General features: G+C 38.2%; 1 protein-coding gene across 1 annotated transcript in view; it reads right to left on the bottom strand.

The window, feature by feature from the left end:
• LMBRD1 (LMBR1 domain containing 1) overlaps nucleotides 1–23,388 on the bottom strand; it is a 63,279-nt gene that overhangs the window by 24,649 nt on the left and 15,242 nt on the right. Inside the window, exons 6-8 of the mRNA XM_059468712.1 lie at nucleotides 19,709–19,797; nucleotides 15,696–15,769; nucleotides 1,862–1,987 (exon numbers count right to left, since the gene is read on the bottom strand). Coding sequence (XP_059324695.1) covers nucleotides 1,862–1,987; nucleotides 15,696–15,769; nucleotides 19,709–19,797 — 289 coding nt within the window. The remainder of the gene's footprint in view (nucleotides 1–1,861; nucleotides 1,988–15,695; nucleotides 15,770–19,708; nucleotides 19,798–23,388) is intronic.

The following is a 23,388-nucleotide window of genomic DNA, read 5'->3' as shown; positions in this document are numbered from 1 at the left end:
TTATGTTTAGGAAAGTACTTTAATTTTGAGCCTTTACACTGAACAGGAACCCTTACACTGCTGTGAAGTGAGTAGCACAGCCTCACATCTCAGTTATTTAGTATAAGCAAAAGCAACAAAATGGGCATTAGGGAGCTGAACCAAAATTGTTTCTAACATTGATGCTTGTGTATTACAAACTCATACTTGGCAAAAAAGATTCTTTTATAGTAGGAAGCGCACTAAAATGATATTTTCAAGTCGTGAAATTCCTTATCAATTTTATTCTTATTTTAAAGGATCATTCCTACAAATAATCTAACAGTTTGTAACACTGAAGAAAAAAAATGAAATAAATTCTTCAAAAAGATTATGACCACATCATAGCTGTACATAATACTTAAATTGGAGATTACAATGTACTTTTAACAGGAACACAATACTATACCCTGTATGGCACCTCTGTGACTTAAAAAGGACTTTCTGACAACAGTTCAATTTCCCAATCTACAAGTTCAAGCTTCAATTACTTAAGACTAATGAAATAAACCTACCAGATGCACTAACAATACAAGAACATACTACATATTGAATCTCAGTAGCATACCTTCATACTTCTAGTTTTTACTGTATAGTAGTCTCAGTAACACTTTATTCACAACTTAATGCATACATAACTGAAGATTTCCATTACAGAATGCAGAAGAATCCTGACAAGAATGCATAAACCAAGAAAAATTACTTTGCACTAAACGTCATGTTACAATACAGACAAACTAAGAACTTCCAAGTTGTTGAACCTGAAGTTTTGCCAGACCAAACAGTAAGACCAGTTCCATGCCAATTATCATGATCAACAAGGTCTTGTATAACAAGTAATGATCCATTTGTCACAGCTTTCTCATTTTTCTCATATTGATTCCAGTAAGGGATGCCTTTGTGCTGCAGTACTTTGTGCAAAACCAAAACACGATCATTTGAACAGACAAAGTGTCTAGAACACTGAAGATGCCCACACTGTAGAGGTAAGCCAAGTATCCAGGGAAGACTGTTGGAACTGCTTCAACATCTCTAAGGTCTACTATCACAGAGCATATAACAGCACAGATGGACTGCCAGGAGGGAAGGGAGGCACCTCAATGTCACTTTTCTCAATCAAGGCTGCAAAAACACTGGTCAATCTGAAATGGGTTGAAAAAAAGAGGTGCGAGATTCTCCCCCATCATCTTTTATGTAAAGAAATCTTACCCTCCTTTGGCTTGCACTCAGATTGTTAAAAGTGTCTTGCTTATATGAGGCACAGCATTCCCATTAGCTGCAAAACCATTATGGGTTTACAAATGGTGTTCACATCCTAGGGATATTTAGGACTCAGAACAGCTTTCCATCTGTATGCTTTTCCTAAAGAAATTATTTATAACAGCAAGGTACATTAACTGGGAAGCAAGAATATCTGGAGCTGTTATTTATTCATAAAGATGATTAATAGTTTGATGAATCTAAATCATGACAGCTCTTTGTAGCAAGTATCCAGTGTTAACTGTACTGCATTGAGTAAATCAACAAACTGGATGCTGTTTCTGGTAGCGGACTAAATGAGGTTAATATCTACAAAGCATCTCTTCCATCCAAGCAGGCCTGGAGAAGCTTGAGTTTAATTTGTTAACACTTATTAGCTAGACAGAAATAACTACTGCTGCAGGACTGACATGAAGAATGTAATCCCTGCTACACAAGCCACCACACGTGTTTCAAAGTAACTCAAATAACTGCAAGCTATTAACTTCTGACTTGCTATTCTTTCTGGAACAGACTCTACAGCATGCCCATAGTTAGCAAGGAAAAAAAATCATTAAGAAAGTGAGAACAATGAAGATCTTACCTTTGATTTAATCCTCAATAAATGTTGTTCCACTTCTTCAATATCTTCAGTGTTCTCCAAACGTTCATAAGATGCACTGGTAGTTCCTTTAATCAAGTTCAGAGGCAAAGCTGACATACCATAAGCCTTAAATAAAAAGGAAACACACAAACTCAAATTTTCTGCCATATATTTTCATCTGATAAGGCTGATCAATGTTGTACAGCTATGAGGCAGCACAAATGGGTGTTTTTTTCATCCCATCTCTTACGAAGGCATCCAATTTCCTTCCTCTTTTGCGCAAAACAAACATGCCATGCAAATTCCAGCATCCCACATCATTCCAGTGGTACTTAAGTGTCTCATGACTGCTCAGACATCTATTAAGATTTCATATAAGCACAGTACATTGATAATTTATTAAACTAGCCCTTGTTTTTTGTAAATCACATAGCTTCCAGAAATCTTAACCTTCCCACTTTAGATCAAAATCAACATTTTGTGCAATACAGAAACTTCTAGAAAATGAACATTAGTAGTTTTAGAAGCAAAGCATAAACAAATTCTTTGCAGCCAGGAGTGTTCAAGTTGCTTTTGAATAAAATTGAGTTGAAAGTACTGAATTTACTAAAACCAAAATTCTGCAGTTAAAAGGCAGTAAAAGCTATGTGAACATCTGAACTCAGCTATATTCCAAGACTGCTCAGACAACCATCCATAAATTTCCTCAGAATTTACTCGTCATTATAAATTCTATGTCATTCAATGTGTTTTGCCAGCTTCTACATCAACAGTACACCCAGATTTTTCCAATGCAAAGTCCATAAGCTTTCCTCTAACAAAAAGAAACATATTTGAGGCAAGGTAAACAAGAAAATGGCATTACTTTCTCTCTGTTACCCTACGATTCTTACACATCAAGGCCAAGATCAGAAGTTACTCCAGGCAGTTTAGAGACATTAGCCATAAGCTTGTAATTTGTTTATTGTGGATGATATGTTGCTCTTAGTGAAGAGCTCAGCAGGAAGGTTCTTCCCTCCCTCAGCAATTAACACACACAATTTTACTAGAGTCTTTGACATCTGAACACTTGCTAACTTCAGAGAATTGTTTAGGTTAAAAAAGACCTCTAAGATTATCCAGTTCAACCAGTAAGCTAACGCTGCAAAGTCCACCACTAAACCATGTCTCTAAGAGTCATGTCCACAAGTCTTTTCAATATTTCCGGAAGTTTGAAGAGCAGTTTTCTAGATATTCACAGAAATACCACTTCCTCCTTCAAGCACAGCTTTACATTTTCTACTGAGAACAGATCTAACACAAATGCTAGTGTGTTAAAAATGTCACCATACATGCTGTCACATCATGAGTTTTCTGTACACAAGACATGATTTGACCTGCTTAGAAACCTACTTCGACATACTAAAGTCTCATGCTGAGCCCAGAGCAAGGCACTGCCCATTTCTGATTGTATCTTTGAATATGCCATAACTTAGCCTGGGCTTGACAACTGTCAGTGTGCCAGCTCTCCCTTTAGACCATCTCCTCTGAAAGTATTTAAGTATATAAGATGTCTTGCCACCCACATGAGGCTGCAGATATTGTCTACCTAGACTTCAGCAAAGCCTTCAACACCATATCCCACTCTGCACTCTGTTGGAAAAGCCAGCAGCCCACAGCTTGGACAGAAGCACTCTGCTGGGTTAACAACTGGCTGGATGGCCAGGCCCAGAGAGTGGTGGTGAATGGTGCTGCATCCAGCTGGCAGCCATGGTGACCCCCCAGGAATTTGTGTTGTCCCCAGTTCTGTTTAATGTCTTTACTAATGATCTGGGTGAGGGGAGTTAGTCAACCATTAGCAAATTTGCAAGTGACAAGCTGGGGGAGAGTATTCATCTTCTGAAGGGTAGGAGAGCTCTGCAGAGGGACCTGGAAAGGCTGGATCAATGGGCTCAATCCAATGACAGGAGGTTTAACAACACCAGGTTCCAGGTCCTGCACTTTGGCCACAACAAACCCCTGCAGTGCTACAGGCTGGGGGAGTGATTGGACAGTGGCCAGGCAGAAAGGGACATGGAGATACTGATGGACAGCCAGCTGAACATGAGCCAGGGTGTGCCCAGGTGGCCAAGCAGGCCAACGGCATCCTGGCCTGTGCCACAAGAGTGTGGCCAGCAGGGCCAGGGCTGTGATTGTACCCCTGTACTCAGCAGTGGTGAGGCTGCACCTCCAGTGTTGTATCCAGTTCTGGGCACCCAATTTAGGAAGGCTGCTGAGATGCTGAAATGTGTCAGGGAAGGGCAACAAAGCTGTTGAAGGGTCTGGAACATACATCCTATGAGGAACATCTGAGGGAGCTGGGGCTGTTCAGCCTAGAGAGAAGGAGATTCAGGGGAGACCTTATCCCTCTCTACAACTCCCTGAAAGGAGGCTGTAGCCAGGCGAGGATCATCTCTCTTCTCCCTGACCAGCGTCAGGCCAAGAGGATACTGCACCAAGGAAGGTTTAGGACATAAGGAAGAAGTTCTTCACAGGAAGGGTGATTGGGCATTGGAATGGGCTGCCCAGGGAGGTGGAGTGACTGTACCCTGGAGGTGTTCAAGAAAGGACTTGATGTGGCGCTTGGTGCTATGGTCTAGTTGACAAGGTGGTATTAGGTCATGGGTTGGACTTGATCTCAAAGGTCTTTTCCAACCTAGCTGATTCTGTAAAAAGCCCTCTCCTACAATTCTCTTCTCTAGACCAAACAAATTCCTTCAGTTTTCATTTATGGGTTGCTTTCTACAACTTCGTAATCATGTCCATAAGTGTTCATTGGGGCCTCTGTTTCATAATCTAGGGGACCAAAACCAGACAATTTTCAGATGTGGCTTTGGAAGCGACAAGTACAATGACAATGTCTACTCTCTTGCTGAGGCAAGCTCTGGACACTATTTGTATTTCTGCTGCAAGGCACACTGCAGGATCATGCTCACCTTGCTGCCCACTAGGACTTCCAGGTCATTTCCAGCAGAACTATCTCCCAGCTGATCAGACCCAAGCACTAACTGCTGCTTGCAATAAACCCCCTTAAGATCTGCTAAACCTGATGTCATTCTTGTTGGCCCAATTCTCTTATCAGTCAACATCTCTATGGTGGCTCTTTGTTCTATCTACTTCTCCAAGTCTGGCATATTTCTCAAACTATATGATTACTCGACCCCATCACCCAGATCATTTGTGAGGACTCAACAGTATTGGGCCCATACTGACCCCAAGGAGCTCACTCAGGTCACTAGCAGTGTAACTACAGAATTCAGGGGACATGTGAACACTGTCAACTAAAAGGCAAGTCACAATTTACCTGAGGTCCCTCTCTGGAACACAAAACACTTCTAGCCAGTGCCAGTATGCAGAAACATGTAAGACATCACTATGAAAATGCACCTGAACAATTTTACAAACCTGAGCTTAGAAGTAAATAGATATGAACATCTGAGGTTTCTACCTGTTCTTCAAACAACTAACATATCAATTAACATAGCAAGTATTCACTCTATGAAATAGTTAAGAAATAAAATCCAGGGCTTTAAAGCTTAGTTTAAGTTTCTACAAGGAAAAATAGAACTCTCAAAGTGATGCATTGTTTTTGCTAATGTGAACTACATACTTGAACATCAAGTGTGCTCCAGTGATAAAGGCTGTCTAAGGTCCTTCCCTGCATACAGAAGATGCTAATAGTAACATGATTATGCAAGTAAGGCTCCCATCATCAGTGTGGGAAAAGAACACATTGGTCGTTCAAGATAACAATATATAGAATGAAGGACAGAAAAATGAGTAATCCCATGTGATGTGTCACAGGTCTGAACAGAAGCTGTATTAGCTCATTTTCAGGGCTGCATTTCCCTTCAGGCTGATAAAGAAGTTCAAAGTTGCCCTGGACAAAGTTTTAATCCCTTGGGTTAGTACAAGTGTCAAATTATTCAAGGGCTATTATGTTAGGCATCTGCAACTTAACCAGCAAACAATGTATTGAGGATAGCCAAGTAAAACAAACCAGAGATGCACACTCCAGCCAAGAGAGGTCTTAGTCCTGAAACAAACTGTGGGTTCAAAGTTTGAAATATGAATCAAAATATATCAAAATGAGCCTTTAAAGCAGTTAACACAAGTTAATCGATGTACATAAACTTACATAAAACAAATAATTAATTCTTGACATATTTATACCACTGAAACAACAGATTCCAGGACTTATTCTCAGACAATTTTTTGGTCTAGAATTGTTAAATCAAATGAGAGACACTACCAAAGAGTAAGTAACCAGACATCCAAATGTACAGTCATTTACAGTGTACATGTAGTTTTGTAACACAGGCTCTTAAAAATGAACTGAGTCTGGTACCAAACACCAAGTGTTCAAGCTGGTATCTGATAACACGCGTTGCAAGGGTTCATCTCTAAGGCCTAAGGCTCTATCTCTGCTCTTGCTTGAATGCCAGATCAGCTTCATTGAAACCACATTTTTGAGTAGAAAAATAATTTCAATTTATAGTTAAACCAATTTATTTTAGAGACATCGCCTGTCTCTCGAATTACCACAAGTGCTCAATGTAAGAGACCACCACTATCATTTAGCTTAAGGGCTGGAAAGCCAAATCCTTAGAGCTCACTACCTATTAACTACAAGTTAGAAGCATCATCCATGAGAAGCTGTCTTGTTCTCACTTGAGTTTCTGTCCACAGGCACCTCTGGATAGATGAGGTTTTTACTTATAGACCTTTTGAAGCATAAGGCCTTCTATGCTAAAGGATAAGAAGAAAAAGACAACAACATACTGCAACAGAAAACCCAGCTTCTCAACCCTATGAGAACAGTCTAAACAAAGCTTTTGAGATTCCTGTCTTATTTGTTACTCATGGAAGTAGTAGTTCAGTCAGACAGTAATCTGAAAATAAATCCATCTACAGGAAGAGCATGTCACTCCCATGAATGCCACAAATAGATCAGTACCTTCATGCAGTACCAGCTGGCACTGAAGAGCAGCAAGAAGCGTGCTCTACCTGTTCTCTGAACATGGCACTGAACCCAAATAAAATCCATGCTCCAGACAGAGTATTCAATACCTTATGAGAAACCACATAAGCATTGTGTCTAATTTGCTTAATCTCCACTTTTCCCAGGTCCCTTTCCTTCTCATCCTGCAGCAGATTCGGCCACTCTCGTGTCATTCACAGTTGGGATTTAGAAGGAAGAGTTACTGTTCTGATTCTTAGTCTTGCAGACTCAGCACATCACAACACTTGAGACTTGCCACACTCACATAACCCATGGGCAGATGAGGGAAGTCTTTCTTATTAGCTGCCTTCCATGCTGATAATAGTCACTCAGAAACAGAAAACAGAACATAAGTGAGGTTGCAAGAAGTTGCAAAATCATGTTTTACTGACACTGTTGCATCAAGCAACTACTTCAGGGATAAACTCTTGAGTATTAAAAAGATCCAGAAAGGTTTTCCACTGGAAACTATAACCTCTAGTGTAAGATTTCAAAATTGCACAAACTATGAAAGAATATCACTTAAAGGGTATGTTAAGGTGGGAACACCTAATTATCAGCCACATCAGCCATAAGCACATAGATCAGTTGAGAGGAAGACAGCAAACCACACTAAAATTAATATACTAAATCACTTTAAAATAGAGTTAAATGACTTAAAGCTGAACACCTACCACAAAAAAGCCTGAAGCCATCAGGGATTATAATTTAACTGGAAGCTGATTATGTTTCATTTTCTAATCTGCTATGTTCAGCTAGTAAGATATGGTCAAATGATTAACCTGTGGCCCAAACAGAATAATCACTCCTTGTTAGAGATCAAGCAGAACAAGTAAATATTTTCTCATCAGCTTGGTGCACAACCAGAACTAAAAATAAAGATAGCTTAACAGCTCTTTCTGGTTAAAGATATTTAAGAAATAAACTTGTGATTTCAGTAAATTATTGAAAAATGCTTGTGTAGCATATCAGAAAGACTTCCTACTACATTTATTATTAGGAAGTCTATATATCATGCAAGTGGTTTTAAAGTGGTTATTACTAAGGTTTTTAAAAGACATCTATCTAATCTTGGGCAAGAGGTGCAGAAATAAATATTGACAAACATTTCTTGCACAGCAGTGCCCTCTAGCGAAGTCACATAAAAAAGCCAAATTAAAAAGAGAATTCTTATAATCACCGTGTAAAAGACAACAAAAATGTTCTCAGCTTTAGACACAAATATTCATATTCCTATTTTCTTACAACAGCTTATTTCAATGCTTCACCTCAAAGTGTGCCCATGAAAGACAAAATGTTCAGTTCTACCAACTGGACTGACAAAAATGCATCTATTCAAGTTAGAACCACCTAAACTATTTTAATATACGCAGGACTTAGGAAATACAGTCAAGTATGAGCTAATTTTCTTTAATACAAATGCCCCAGTTAAAAACCCCCTCCATTTAAATTGTTATTTTGGTATAGAAGATGCTTTTATATACTAGTAGCCTAATCAGCTTTTTATTTCAATTATGCTAGCCACGAGGGAAGTCACAGGATACCTTTTACCCTTCACAACAACCAACACAATTCAGTTGCTTATGCTGAACAGTTTCCTATGGACACAAGGCATTCTTGCCAGCACTGCTTCTGACTGAGCACACTGCTCAGTCCAATTAAATAGCCTCAAGGGAGGTGCACTTTCAGGTGTCACACCAACCCAAGCAACACTGAGTTTGTGAAAGAGGAACTGGGACTCCACTTGGATTGAAACTGGACCTCCTCCGTGCAGCTTGATTGCACAGCTCTTCTGAAAAGTTACCTGACCTTGCAAGGATTCATCACCTGCTTTCTTCTAAAGCCACCTGTCCCATCTCTGACTACCAACTCATACTACCATTCAAAAATAAAAATTGGAATTTAACAACCTTACTTTCAGAACATCATTAAGCATGGCAAATAATAACAACAGTTTATATATCTTCCCTTAAATTATGAGGGCTAAAGGAGAAAGACTATTAAATGCATCTGAAGATGGCAAGCTCTCTCATGGACAGTTGGCTATTTGCTTCCTCTAAAAATTTCATGCCATGCATCTTCAAAAGTCATTCAACATGTTATCTGGTAAAAAATCAGTTTTTCATAAGAAGTTCTAGCATCCAGTCTTCAGTTGCTATTAGAGCACATAACTTTTGAATAACATTGTTGTAAAAAACATCTCAAAGGGTGGAACAGATTGACCAAACAGGTTCACTACGGCAATTCCTGCATGATCCGCAGTACTCAACATGAATATTGCACTGAGCACATTTCTCTATTCTTCATCCCGACCATATCCTGCTATACACTCACCTTCATTTCTCATAGTAGTGTTCTCTCTCCACTATACAGACTCATTGTTTGCCAGTGTTCAAGTGGACAAAAAGTGCTGTCAAAGTTTATAGGATACAGAAGCCAAATACAACAGCCTCTACATTACAGCTGTTCTACTACACATGGTGAACTTGTGCTTGCTGGACAAAACATCCGTGAAAGAATTAATTCTGCTTCAGTTACAATACTGATCAGAATTATTTTGCCTAGCAGTCACCTTCTATACTGCCCCATCAGGCTTAGAAAAGCATTAACAACCAAAAGATTAACCTACTTTCCAATTCTAAGATTTGCAAGTACAAAACAATTTACCCACCAGTTTCATATCTACAGTTCTCCAACAGTGTAGTAGGAATCAGGCTGTTAAAACAACCATCAAACTGGTTTGTTATTTTGGTTATTTACTACTTCACAGAGAAGTGAACATAATGAAAGAATTACATTTCTATTTCAGAATTGGCATTGAAGTTATTAAATAGTAGTGACGATGAATTGATGAATCTCAATTTCTCAATAGCTGTTTGACATCTGCTTAAAAGATCACTCATGAATGAGTGCTTTTAAGGTTAGGCAGATTCTAAAAGGTTTTAAGCTCTTTGATTGTTAATAACATCAACTGCAGAAAAGTAAATCATAATCCAGATAAAAATTAGGTGTGAAAAGGTCATCACATTTGTGAGTAGACAAGCTAAGCTTTCTAACATTTCCTCTTTCAGGATGGAGAAAAAAATGAGCACTTTATAGTTCCATAAGAAATCAAATAATGCTTATTAAATGTTCGGAAAAATTACAAAGCCAATTATAATCATCCTTCAAGGACATGCTAAGTGAGATGCACAAGATCACTCAAAAATTAATCTGCCTACTGTTGTATGAGCAACTCATTATTCTGTCTCAAATTCAAATAGCTACCTGGAGCTGACAACAACTATTGTTTTAATACCTAAGGCCATGTAGAACCATCTCAATGAAAAACACATTAATGAAAGAATAGATGCAAACTACATCATCTGTGAAACTGTTTCAAATTCTCCCCCAGCCAAAACCAGCATAGCACTGCAGGCCTAATTTATCATTTTCTTGTTACTATTCCATATTTATAGACATAGAAAGCTGTCAGTATAAATCATCAAGGTCATGGACTTGCAGAGCCCACTTGAAGATCACCTATTCACATGTCTTACAAAACAATTTTAAGTATCAAGCATTGTACATCAGTACTATACATTACATAATACCAAAAAAGTAGACTTGGGGATAAAGGTTGAAAACAGATAAGTGACTACCAATTAAGAATTGTGTTGAGAATTAAGACATATTAAGACATACCTAAATAATGTTGTTCATTTAAACATTGCATGTACTTGAGAAAATGAAATATGTTTATGCTCTTGCCAGTAATATTAATGTATCAAGTGAACATTTGTAGACTTCATCTACATTATTCACCTATGCTACTTTACTTTTTACCCCTTAAAAAGTTAAAAATCTAGCATACACAAGTTGCATCTTTTTTGTCCCTTCCTGATCTTCCAAACAGTCAATTAAAATCAAGAAAAGATTATTCTTTGGTATATTCAGCAGGGAAACCCAACTTGAAGTTTTAGTATTATATTCTAAAAAGACATACTAAAAAGTATCAGTCCAAAGTCAGTCAAAAGAAACATAACTGCAGCTTTTATATTTTTACATCCATTCACAGAAAGAAGCAACTTTGCTTTTCATCCAACCAAGTTGCAAAGTTACAAAACAAAGGAAAAAGAAATTTGTATTACTTGGATTAAGAACAGGTATTAAAAGTTTGGTTGTTCCCCTACTCTGAATTGGCAGTCTCCCTTTCATTTACCCAATGAGCTTCTGAAAATTGCCACCTATCAAAGTACTTCAAAGCTCTTACTATCTTCTGACAGAATCATCTTGCACAAACTAGCACTAGTTATTAACACGTAACTACTTATTTTCTGACACGGCGTAGTTTTACAAAGAGCCCAGCACAGTTTTTGAAACACTAGTTGTACTGAGGTGAATAAATCATAGTAAGAATCTCTAATAAATCTTTTATTTTTTCCACAAATTAACAGCTGTGATGGAATAAATAGCTGTCCAACACGAGCTAAATGAGGTTCTAACAGTAAAACCAGTATTGTAGAAAAAATTAATCCAATAAAGAACCAATCTTATTGCCAACCACTGTCACCTCAACCCTTTCATAGGCAAGACCCAAACTTAAAGAGAAGACACCTCACACCATGAGGTACAATGCGACCCATTGGTACCACTGTAAACTCTGCAAATTCACACAGCAGAATGCCTGAGGTTTGGATGGACTCTGGAGGTCATCCAGTCCAACACCTCTGCCCAAGCAGGGTCCCCTAGAGCTGCTTGTCCAGGACCATGTACGTATGGCTCCTGAGTATCTGCAAGGAGAAGACTCCACAATTCTGTTCTTCATTGCATTAACAGCTCACCATGTACTTCAGAGTAATGTAACAAACCAATCAGGGCCTTGAGAGGCCCCAAACACTGGACTTATGGCTAAAAAAATAGGTTTTAACTACATTAGTCCTTGGGGTAAATTTGTTAGTTCCATAATTGAAACTGAAGCCATTTACAGTCTCAGTAACACCACCCTGCTGTATCCCTGCTCCTGTGGAAGCAGGAGGATCTGCTTTCATAAAGGAAGCCTGGGCACATACACATGCTGAAGTGAGCTTTTGCTCTCTATTTCTACTCGAATTCAAAGCTACCTGCTGACAGTGCCAAAGCCTTTTCCCCCCAACTTCTCACATTATTGTATATTGCCACAACACAAATTCAATTTTAGAGTAGCCATAATCTAATTCTTCATGCTGAAGGCCACACAAAGCAGTACTCTTAACATACATTTAACTAATTGCAGAATGGATAAATTGCACTGCCAGAGACTTTAATAAAATCACTTGATTCATCTCTTTCATGGTTTCTTCCATAAATAACATTTTAAGATGAAATCAGTCAACTGCAGTCACAGCACTCCTATTTATTTTTAGTGTTTTCTGTTAAAGTAGGCATTCAATGTAAGGCCATTTTTAATTAGGTATGAAGGGATTTGCTATCATATTACAAAACAACCTTTATTAGGCAAGCATTTAGCATTAAGATTTTTTTCTTTACTGTGAATGAGTACATAGAAGACCAGATATACCTGTTCCTAATCTCCCTTTAAGAATGGAATAGCAAACTCTGGCACTGAAACAGGTTGAGGATATGCAGTAAGTCAGGGGAAAATAAAATTTCAGTTACATCTATACCACAAATCCTGAACTCTTCACTGTGTAAACCACAGATCTGAGATCACCTCTGTCCAGAGACACAGGAACTCAGACCACACATGGTGTCCCTATCCTTTTTTCCATCATCTACTAAGCATTTGTGGAAAATTTTGAAATAGGTGTCTTAATTCTTGTGTTCACACTTACATAACAATGTTCTCTTTCTGTGCTTAAAAACAACAACTAACACCAATGATCAAAGAGTGGTTTGATGACTAAGCACAAAGATCTCCCACCTTTGGAAACTAGCATAAATGATTTGATAGACAGCAGAAGGCTACCTGAAAAACAAAGACTTGTCTGTGCACTCATGTCTGTCTCACCTAGAGGTGATTTTTTTATACAAGGCTAATATGGCAAAAAAAGAAAAAAACACCCCACAACACAAAGACATGGGAAACTACCAAGAGAAAAGAGTCACTCCTTCCAGAATTGTGTTCTGCTCTGAAGTAGAGCAAGTGCAGTAATCCAAACTGGCAAAGACAGACTACACTCTGAGCCAACCACTCCCTGAAGTTCAGGCAAGTACAACAGCCCAGAAACTTTTCATTCCTAAAGCAATTTCTGCATTATGTCATACCACAGGGATAAGTCCAGCCCATGCTGCTGCAGGTGAAAAGAGCTTAAATATGGAAGCCTGATCATCACTGCTGGTGGGAAAGGTGCCATGAAAGCTCTAAAGCTTTCATAAAAAAAAACCAAAAAAAACCAAAGAAAACACTGTTCCAGGTAGGAAAACAGACCTTCTAATAGGTGTTTTTCACTGTCTGTGACACATTTGTACTTCAGTCCACCCATACATCAAAGCCAGCTCACTGCTAAGATTCTACAACTGCCTGCAAACAATGAAATAAACCTCACATCAGACATACACAACAACCCACTCCTGTGTGAGCTCATGCCCAAAACCTCTGTAAAATAACTCCTCCATTTCTCCCACTCTCCCTTAACACCTACTGTAAAACAGAACAGAGTTACAGAAGAACGAAATACAACAGTTAAAAATAAAGGAAATCAATTTCACACTCCAGACATTTGCATAAACAGCTCAGCTGAAGTTTACAAAGCAACAAATTAGCACAAAAGTCTTAGTAATTAAGGCATTCAGATAAGAGTTCTCATGCCTGATGTTTCACCTCATTTATCACTCAGTATTTATATAAGTTGTAAATACATTGACACTAAAGCAACAGTATTGAAGATTTAGGTATTTTCTTCATCTGAGAAAATACAGACAATACAGAACACTGGAATTATTGAACATGGATTTCCAGGTTCCACATATTTCCAGGTTCAGCTAGTGTTGAAGACAGAAGCATACTGTGATACTCAGCTGAATGGTGCCTACAACCAGTATGGGTTCAAAAATAAGTAGGCAATAACACTGGAAGTAGGAAATATTAGCAGTAAATTGAAAAAAAAATCCAAGAATCACATAATCATTAAGGTTGGAAAAGACCTCCCAAGATATTCAAGCCCAACTTTTGATGGAACACCACCATGCCCACTAAACCATACCACAAAGTGCCACATTTGCTAAGGTTTTTGTTGTACATTGTGAAAATAAAGCCACTTTATTCCTGACTGAAGTGTAAACAATCTCACATTTTAGATGTTTGCAGTTATAAAACCATACTTGGTTTTTGAACAAAACACTCATATTATTCTCTCAGCTAAGGTGTTTTTTTCTTTTGTTAGTATCATAGCTAAAATAATACAGTATGTGCTCTTCAGCAATTCAAACAAGAAATGGATCTTTTCTTCATAATTAAGGAAAACTAATTAAAATCTAGCACATTATTACAGACTAAGTGGAGGTCTAGATCTTTTTTGACCATTACATGATCCAGATGTCAGCAAGCTAGCTTGAATAATTTAATGACCCATGTCACTTTAAGAAAAGGCTTAAAGTAATAAAATTTATCATCTTGATCAGGTTAAAGGACTTCACCAATGGGGCTGAGAGTAATTCAGCTCACCTAAAATACCCACTAGTTCATCCACCCAGTTGCTCTCCTACCTACTGCACAGACCCTGATGGCCACTAAGCTGTCAGGGTTCTGACACATCTGTGAACCTGTACTGAACTGCCCTCCATAATTCTGCTGTAACTTACACCAGCTGGAGAGACAGAAAATCATTAGCTCCACTTTTTACTCATTTAACATTCTAAAGGTAGTATTTCACAAGCACTTACCCCCTTCCCTCTTTCTTAAATCCTTTTTCAAGTTTTATAGATTTATAGTTTGCCTGAAACAGACACCTTCTTGGGTACCAATGCTTCAAAATAATTTACTGCACAAGCTATGGCTACAAAGGCACTTAAAGTTCACTAGCAAACCTAGATAGGAACAACTATGTTAGAGTCAGCTTCCAATGGAAGAAAACATTATCCTAGCAAGGACATGAATCTAAAGATAAAAACCTGTCAGAAAAACAGTAATTTCTGAGAAACTTTAAAGCTTTGTCTGTTATCAGCCACTTATCTTAAGCTTTTAAGCTGCTTCATTGTTGCAAAATTTTACCTTGACAACAAATTAAAACATGTAGCATTACAAACATGCTGATTATTCACTGAATGAAGAAATAGAGTAAATTGGAAAAGCAAATGACCACATAAGCATTAAATGTTGACCAATGTCAGTAAGTTAAAACAGTTCCTTTTCTTTCTATGTAAAAGCAAGAGTCAAGCAGTTAAACTAACATAACCTTAATCATACCATTTACAATTGGTTACAGAATGAACCCTTCAAAATTCCTCTCATAAGGAACTGCAGTACCTTAGCTCCATATCAACTCTAGGTTATGCCACAGTTCAATGAATAAAAAAAGTGCAACATTTAATTCCTAATGTCAGAGTGGAGAAATAAAATAAAGTCAGTGACTGTTACAAGTCACAAGTGATGTGACACCCCCTTCCATAAACACATCAGAATTAAGTCTGATCTCTGCTCACTACCAAAACAGCAGTCCTTAAATTTGCAGCAAAAAATTTAGAACTTAGAATGACTACTACAAACCATGAAAATCCAGAGCTAAAGACACTGCTGAATCTTTTCAGTATGACAAGTTTTCCACACAGGTAGAGACTGTGATAACCACAAGTATCATGAAAGTAAAAATCTGAAAATGCTGCATAACAACTTACTGTGTAAGTGATGGCTGCCAACATTCCAATCACAGTCAAGGAGCTAATGGAAAATGAAAGTGCAGTCAAGCCATCTGCAAAAAAAAAAAACAAAAAAACCCCCAAAAACTTGTTGAAAATACAGTAGATGTGTAAGAACAGTTCTTCCTAAATTAGTTTCCAGAACAGATTTAAGCTCATGACAAAGATGAAAACATAGTTAGAAGTTATAACTCAGATGAAAAACTTACCTAAAAGAGCTTTTTTACCAGAACAGATCTTTATATGAAATTGCAGGATCCAGGAGACACTCTTGTCATTTTCACAAGCTCACAGAAGTTCCATTGACCCAATTGGTTGAAAACACACTAATGAACTTGCTCCCGTAAGTTTCTAATACCCCTTTCAAGACCTATTTCTGGCCTCCCAGGGTGCTGTGGTAACTTGCACAACTTTCATGTGCATTCTGGATAGTTCATCTTAGTTTTGTTTGCTACCACCTGATTCCTCCTACTAATAGTATTATCCAGAATCAGACAAGCATGGATCCTCTAACCAACCAAAAAAGCCTCAGCTTCACTCAATGTATATACAGACCAACAAACTGGACAAAGCTCAGAGGACTACAGAGTTAATGTAGCCTCATAACTCTAGTAATTTTGAGAGACAGTAAAAGAGTGACCAAATAAAAAGGCATTTAACTCACTAAAATCTTGTGCATAATTCTCCAGAACAGGTCTGTCCCTGACCTCACCACACAAGACATCACAAGTGGCTTTGGTCACTTAGTAACACTGAAACTTATAGTAAATTACAGAAATTGACTTTCAGCAAACAATTTCATGTTTATGCTGAGTCATAACCAGAGTTTACTGTTTTCCCCCATGCCCTCCCCTCTACTTAATTAAAAAATCTACAGTAACTTTTATTTCTACTCACAGATATACTAGCCTGTTTTCATTCATTGGCTACTTTCCATTCTTATTTACTGAACACAGCACTAAGCAGTTGCCAACTGAGAAATCATAACCTTACTCTATGGGAAACTGCACCCCTCTTCTGACCAACCCTACAGACCTCCTTCCAAAACCACCAAAAACTAATAGAATAGCACAACCAAATCCAACTTCACTGCTCAAATCTCTCCTTTACTGTTTTTGCTAGATAATATCAAACAACTTCCCCAGAGTTAAAAGCAATGTGTTCCTGTGTTTCAAACACTACAGCTAAGTTCAAAACTTATTAAAAAACCCAAAAACCTACCAAAAACCACCTAGCACTATTTTTCCTTCAGTAGCTGTGAAAATTTGAGTTGTTTTTGAAATTTAGGGGGCAAAAAATACCCCTCAAGTGGCCCCTATTTGTAACATATCACACAATGTATTTACACACTGTATTCAATGATCCTCCTGTATTTGAAGTATTTGAAACCAACATTTAATATCCACTTTAGAAGTCTGAACTGTGCTCAATGCAACATTAAGAAACTAACTGGCTGAAAAATTGTAATTGTATACCAGCAGTATCTTATCAGGCTGTGCCTCAGTGGATGAGTTTGCATCTCTTTCATAACTGCACAACCAACTACCAAGTGCTGACTGGATGTTTGTTCTATGTCTCAAGATCTTTGTATTTCTTGGGCCACTACAGACAGACAAAGGAAAGGGGTAAATTAATATAAAAACAGGACAACAGGCACAAGTAACAACAACAGACGAGCATTTTGTCCTTATTTCTGCAGCACCTGGAACACAAAAGAACCCTTTTCAGAGAGTTGCTGTCTGTGGAGTAGCTCAATGAAAACACAAGGGATCCCTGCATGGGGGTCTTGGGAGACAGCAAGCTGAAGGTAAGCCAGCAGCATGCCGTGCCAGCACGGAAGTCCCACAGCATCCCAGACTGCATCAACAGCAGCATGTCCATCTATTAAAGGAAGGGACCATACAGTGCAACCAGTTCTGAGGCCCCTGCTGCAGGTTAAGACTGATAAACGTGAGCAAGCTAAGGGAAGAATTACAGTGGCTGGAAGCTGGAGCACATGCTGTGCAAAGCAGCTGAGGGAGTCAGGCTTGTTTGGCCTGGAACAGAGACAGGTTTGGAGACCCCCAATACAGCCTGTCTGCTTAGCAAACAGGGGGAGCCCAGGTTCTTCAGTGGTGCACAGCTGTCAAGTGTGAGACAGCTGGGTGACAGCAAGTATATCCACAACAGGTGACAGATTTTTCCAGAATGAGTTCAGTCTACAAACTTGGGGGGTTTTGAAGAGCTAGGTGATGAAGCCCTGAGCAATCCAGTCTGATCTTACAACTTCCTTCTTGGTGCTATCTATTCCTATCTATTCCGATTTGAATAGATAACCTGAGGTCTATTCAATCTGAATTATCCTATGAAATTACACATCACAAGAGAATGCTGATAGAAAACAAAATCAGACTTTCACATCCCAACCCAGCATCTTAATCAGTTTACTTTCCTAGAAAAAAACATAGGCTATACTGTATTTCATAGCAAAAGCAGCCAAATACTTTGTTACAGTCATATCAAGGTCACCTGGAAACATTAGCTTACATCTCAGCTCAACCATTATCACAACCTGTACAAACACTTTAAGCAGCATTTTATCCTGAGCTGTTATAATCTTTGCAAAGCAAGAGGAACATCAGCAAGCAGACAGCCAAAACATTCAATAAGCTATGGATTTGTCCCCCCCATCTCCTACGTTTACAAGCACAGATTACAGCACAGAACATATTATGATTAAAGACCCTGCAAGGACGTTACAGCAAACAAGGGCCTTGAGTATTCAAGTGGCAAGAGGAAAAAGAGGCAAAATAGGGGCTTGTTGCTGAGTGGGGCAGGGGACCTGGTGAGACAGGACTTTTCAATGACAAGTCTGAGCTACTGAATGCTTTCTTTACCTCAGTCTTTTACTAGAAAGACTAGACTTCAGGAAATCCAGGCCAGGGAGCAGAGTGAGAAAAACTGGAAGAATATTTACCCTTGGTGGAAGAGGATCAGGTTGGAGAATACTTAAGCAAACTGTACATATAAAGTTGATGGGCCCTGTCAGTGCTTGGTATATGTCATTGCAGGGAACTTTATTCAGTACAGAACTCCTATACTAATGCAGAATATGACTTGATGAAGGCTTCTATGATTATAGCCTAAAACATTCACACAGACACCAATACTCTGATTGACATCAAGAATGAAACACAAAGTAATGGAGCACTTATGCACTGAGATGAATGTCTGTTAAACAACTTTTAGTTACCCTTTCTTGAATGTATTTGAAAAGTGACATCAAGTCTGTTTTAGCTCACCTATAAAACACTTCCCTCACACCTTTACCCTGAAAACATACCCTGACTAAGCACATGAACTACACCACAAGTGTTAAACACTATTCCATGGAGTTTGGTCTTCTCAACAGCTCTTTACAGCCCTACTGTAAAGTATAACAACTGCTAACAACAATTTTAGAAGAGGTCAGTACTGTAAGAGCAAAGGGAAGAAACTGTAACACCCACAAGACTTTCCCATCCAATTAGACAGAACAACTCATCTCATTTTTACAGTGAACAGCAGCACTGCATTTCATTGGGTAAATGAATGAAGGCCATCACAACCCAATGGTCTTCACAACCATCACACACTCACCATACCCTCAGAGTCAGTGAACTTCAGCATCCAAGCAGCATTTAAGAGCTAAGTGAAGTCTATGGAAGCAAGTATCCTCTCTCCCCACCATAAATATCAGTGGACACAACAGTGGAGTCCTTGCTGTCAAATGGGGACTTGTATTCAAAGAACAGAGACAAGATGCTGGCAGTGTCTGCTTTCACAACAGTCCTAATTTTTGTTTTTCTCTGAACAGGAAGTCTTATGGTAAAGACTTACTGTAGGTAAGCAGCCAGAGAAAACTTAGAAAACTGCCACCAAGGAAGTTAATTATCTCGTTCAGTCAATGAACAAGTGGCAGAGGTTAGTAGAGTACCAACTCATGCAAAGCTCAGAACAAATCTCAAACTTACGACTACTTCCAAATTCTTCAAACAGGAGCTTCACTTTCTCCCACTCTGTGGAATTCTTCTTGTTGGGAATATCCAAAGGAACAAAAGCACTGTAATACAGAAAAAAAAAATTTCTTACCCTAGTTATTGAAAAATAGGAAGAATTCTATTTCTAAATTAAGAAAATAGAAACCCATTCATTCCTGAAGAAAAGACAGTGTTCTATTTTATTCACATTCTCCTCTGCATTTAGATCAGCAGAGTACATGCATATGTGTGTACAGTCAGGTCTGCAGTCAATGAACAAGTGATTTTCTATTTACCCATCCTAAAAGAGGTAAGGACTCCACACTCAAGTAAAATTAAAAGACATATTAATGTGATTTACTATCCTGATTTGACTCATATGCAGAGAAGCAAATCAACTTTAAGCATCAATTGAGACAAATTCTCATATAAATATACACTTCTGAAAGCCAAAATAAAATAATGAATGATTCTTTAAACAAGCATTGAAATATAAAGGGACATGTATATCATCCATTATTACAACTAAACACATCTGCTCCATTCCATTCTTTGTTCTGTACTTGGCCCAGAGAACTGAGCTGCAGGGAACTTCACTAAGTTGTTTTGTACTTCCAATAAGCCCACTAGGAAAGAATGCTCAGAGTGCAATGTCAGGTAAAACAGTCCCCTAGCTGAAAGCTTCCTGTTGTCAGGCTCACCATCTAAAGTCAACTAATAAGAATAACTCTTCAGCACCTGTACAGACAAAACAGCTGAGTTTGTAATAGCTGCAAAAACAGTGCCTCCATACCAAAAACCACTGTGACTGTAGCTTTGAGACATGAAATAGAATGTCTACAAGTCACAGGGAAGACAGATTTAGAGGGAAACACTTTAGGCAAAGAATGAAAGAACTCACACATAAGTCCATCAAGAATGTTCTTAAGTATCATTTGGACTGGGGTGAGAAATTGCTATTATTTGTACGACATGATTAGACCCCACCTTGAAGTCCCAAACAAATACATATATTCCAGGAGCAGTCTCAAAATACAAAACATGCTTTTGCTTCCAAGGCTGGGGCTAAACCAACTGTGTGCACATATAATCAACACATCAAAACCAAACTGATACTTGGCCAAAAAAAAAGTTCACATTTTAAAAATCAACATTTTAATTTCTAAAGAAAGCTTCTTGGCTGCACAAGAGGCAGATTGAGGGCTAGCATTTGCTTAAGTTGACACATGCTTGTTGACTTAGGATTTAGCTCTTCTATCTGCCTCTTGTAGTAATGCTTTCTGTACAACAGCATCCAGACAAAATGAAGACAGGTATTAAAACCAAGTTAGGCAACATTTCTACTTATAAATAATAAAAATAAATAACTGGAGGTTTATTTGGTAAAAATGGTTAGAAGAGACCGAGAACATAGCTCAAGTTCTTTTTATTTTAACATGACTATGGATTTGCTATTTGTGGACCACATGCAGGAAACAAGCAAGATGGAAGAACATTTTAGGATATTTATAACTTGTGTGCTTTTTTTTTTCCCACTAAGAACAACAGGATTCCTTTTTTTTTTTTGGTTGAACCAGCATGTCAAAGGACACTAACCAGAGCAGGGGCTACTGAATACATTATACTCTTAAATCAGTACTCAGATAAACCTTGACTGAAGGAGATGGACATCTGACTCTGCTCCTGCTCAAGTTCCATGCACCAAAGGCCCCAGAAAGGAATACAGGAGTTATAAATTTAGGTAATGCAAGCAAACAAAACAGCTCAGCTGTGGTGTCTGATACTTGGAGTTTTGGACACAAATCAAATTATTAACTGTGGTAATTTTAAGAATAGAAGCAAATTGCTACACTGTTCAAAACACATCCTGGGTAAATTATGATTAAAATCTAGATCAATATCTAGGCTGCAGAACAAGGAAAGTAAATGCAAGACAAGCAGTTTAAAAGTATTCACTCTTGGCAGGGCTAATACACAAGTGTAGATGGATAAAGTTGATTCTTAAATCAGAGTGCCATTAACTGTCATCCTTAGAAAATTATTTTTCAACACACCAGATTTAGACTCATTTCCTTAAGTGTATTCTGCTGTCATATAATTTGCATAACTATTTATAGGATAATTAGATACATTCATAGCTTTTTTTTTAAGAGCTAATGGTTCTAAAAAATCTAAGGTAACCTGTTTAATTCTAAACACTGACAGCCAGAGAAGCATGCATTTTGGAACCAAATGTTCATTAGCCTCAAAACCAGCCTTTTTTTCATACTAGACTGCTTCAGTGTTCCTTAATGTAAATTGCAGTATGTCAAGCCCCTTGACAAGCACGTGACATTTAGAGACAGTAGAGGAAAAGTGCCTAACTTATGGGAAGGGAAAGTTATGATAAGTAAAAACTAGTTCTGAGCATCCCAGTATAAATTTGCCCTATACTTTGTTTTTCATGGTAGTCTGTATAAGGTTTTTTGTGTGCAGAGGATTTAAGTATTTCAGACATGCACATTTTTGCCAGACAACTGTTTTGTAACAGACAAGTAAAGTAAGTAGTACAAACACTGCTCCTGATAACAATGTGGACAACAACATCCTGCTCACTGAGCTGTGTTATCAAGTCAGAAAAACCTCCAATACTATGTGGCACTAAACACATTTGTTTCCCAAAAAAGTCACAATGATCTCTAGTGGAGCAAGGGCAACATCCCAGTAAGAAAAAGACACTCAAACTTTGAGCTTAATATAGCTTTTATAATTAATTTCAGGACAGCCAACCAGGGAAGAGGCAAAAAATTCCTTATGTAGACCTTAAACTATTTATTGACCTTTTTTAATCATACAGATTACTTCCTAAACCAATCAGAATGGAGGTTGTCTGGCCATGAGACACCAGCCATGTAAGCACAGGAAAAAGACTATTTGTTAGGCACTCAGCAGGAAATATTCCTATCCCACTCAGTCTCAACTTGTGTGCAGCAGCACTCTAGTTCATTAAGCCTAGACACCTAGCGTCAAACCCAGGACATAAAATTCCAGTCTATTTTAACATTACTCTGATCCTAACCACTAGTGAGAGAATCCCCCACTACTGCAAGACTGATCTTCACTACAGTCAAACCACTCAGATGGAAGCTTCAGCTCCAACATGTTTATCTCTTTCTGGTCACAATGCAACTCTGTGGCCACTTCCTTGCTATGAAAACAGCTGACTAAGACAGGTAACTTCTTCAGAAAAAACATATACATAAACACTGAGACATATGCTACTTAATCTAGAATAAAACTATACTGGAAACAGAGTTGACATTTTTCTTCAGCACAGACACCTCAGTTGCCTCCTGAAACAGCCTTTTCCCCTTGAAGGGAGTCTTGCAGCTTCTCTTAAACGGGAAATACAAGAATTACCACCTTCTGTCTTACTGGGAGGGAGGGAGGAAGAAACATGCCTTCAGTTACTGAGGATTCAGCTGACACCTACTAGAGACACTACCACGATTTCTCAACTGGATGTGTAATACATCTATGTATACCTATGATGTGAGCTAACTGTCAGAAACTGCTTTTGCCAGAAATTTTAGCAATATTTCTAGACAATGATTAAGGTAATAAACTCCTGCAATCTCTTATAAGAGCAAATACCTTACTTTCACTTAAAAGGACAAGAGACTTGATAGAAACAT

This window comes from Ammospiza nelsoni, chromosome 3 (genome assembly GCF_027579445.1).
Source record: "Ammospiza nelsoni isolate bAmmNel1 chromosome 3, bAmmNel1.pri, whole genome shotgun sequence".
Taxonomy (NCBI): domain Eukaryota; kingdom Metazoa; phylum Chordata; class Aves; order Passeriformes; family Passerellidae; genus Ammospiza; species Ammospiza nelsoni.
This window is presented reverse-complemented; position numbering and strand designations above follow the sequence as displayed.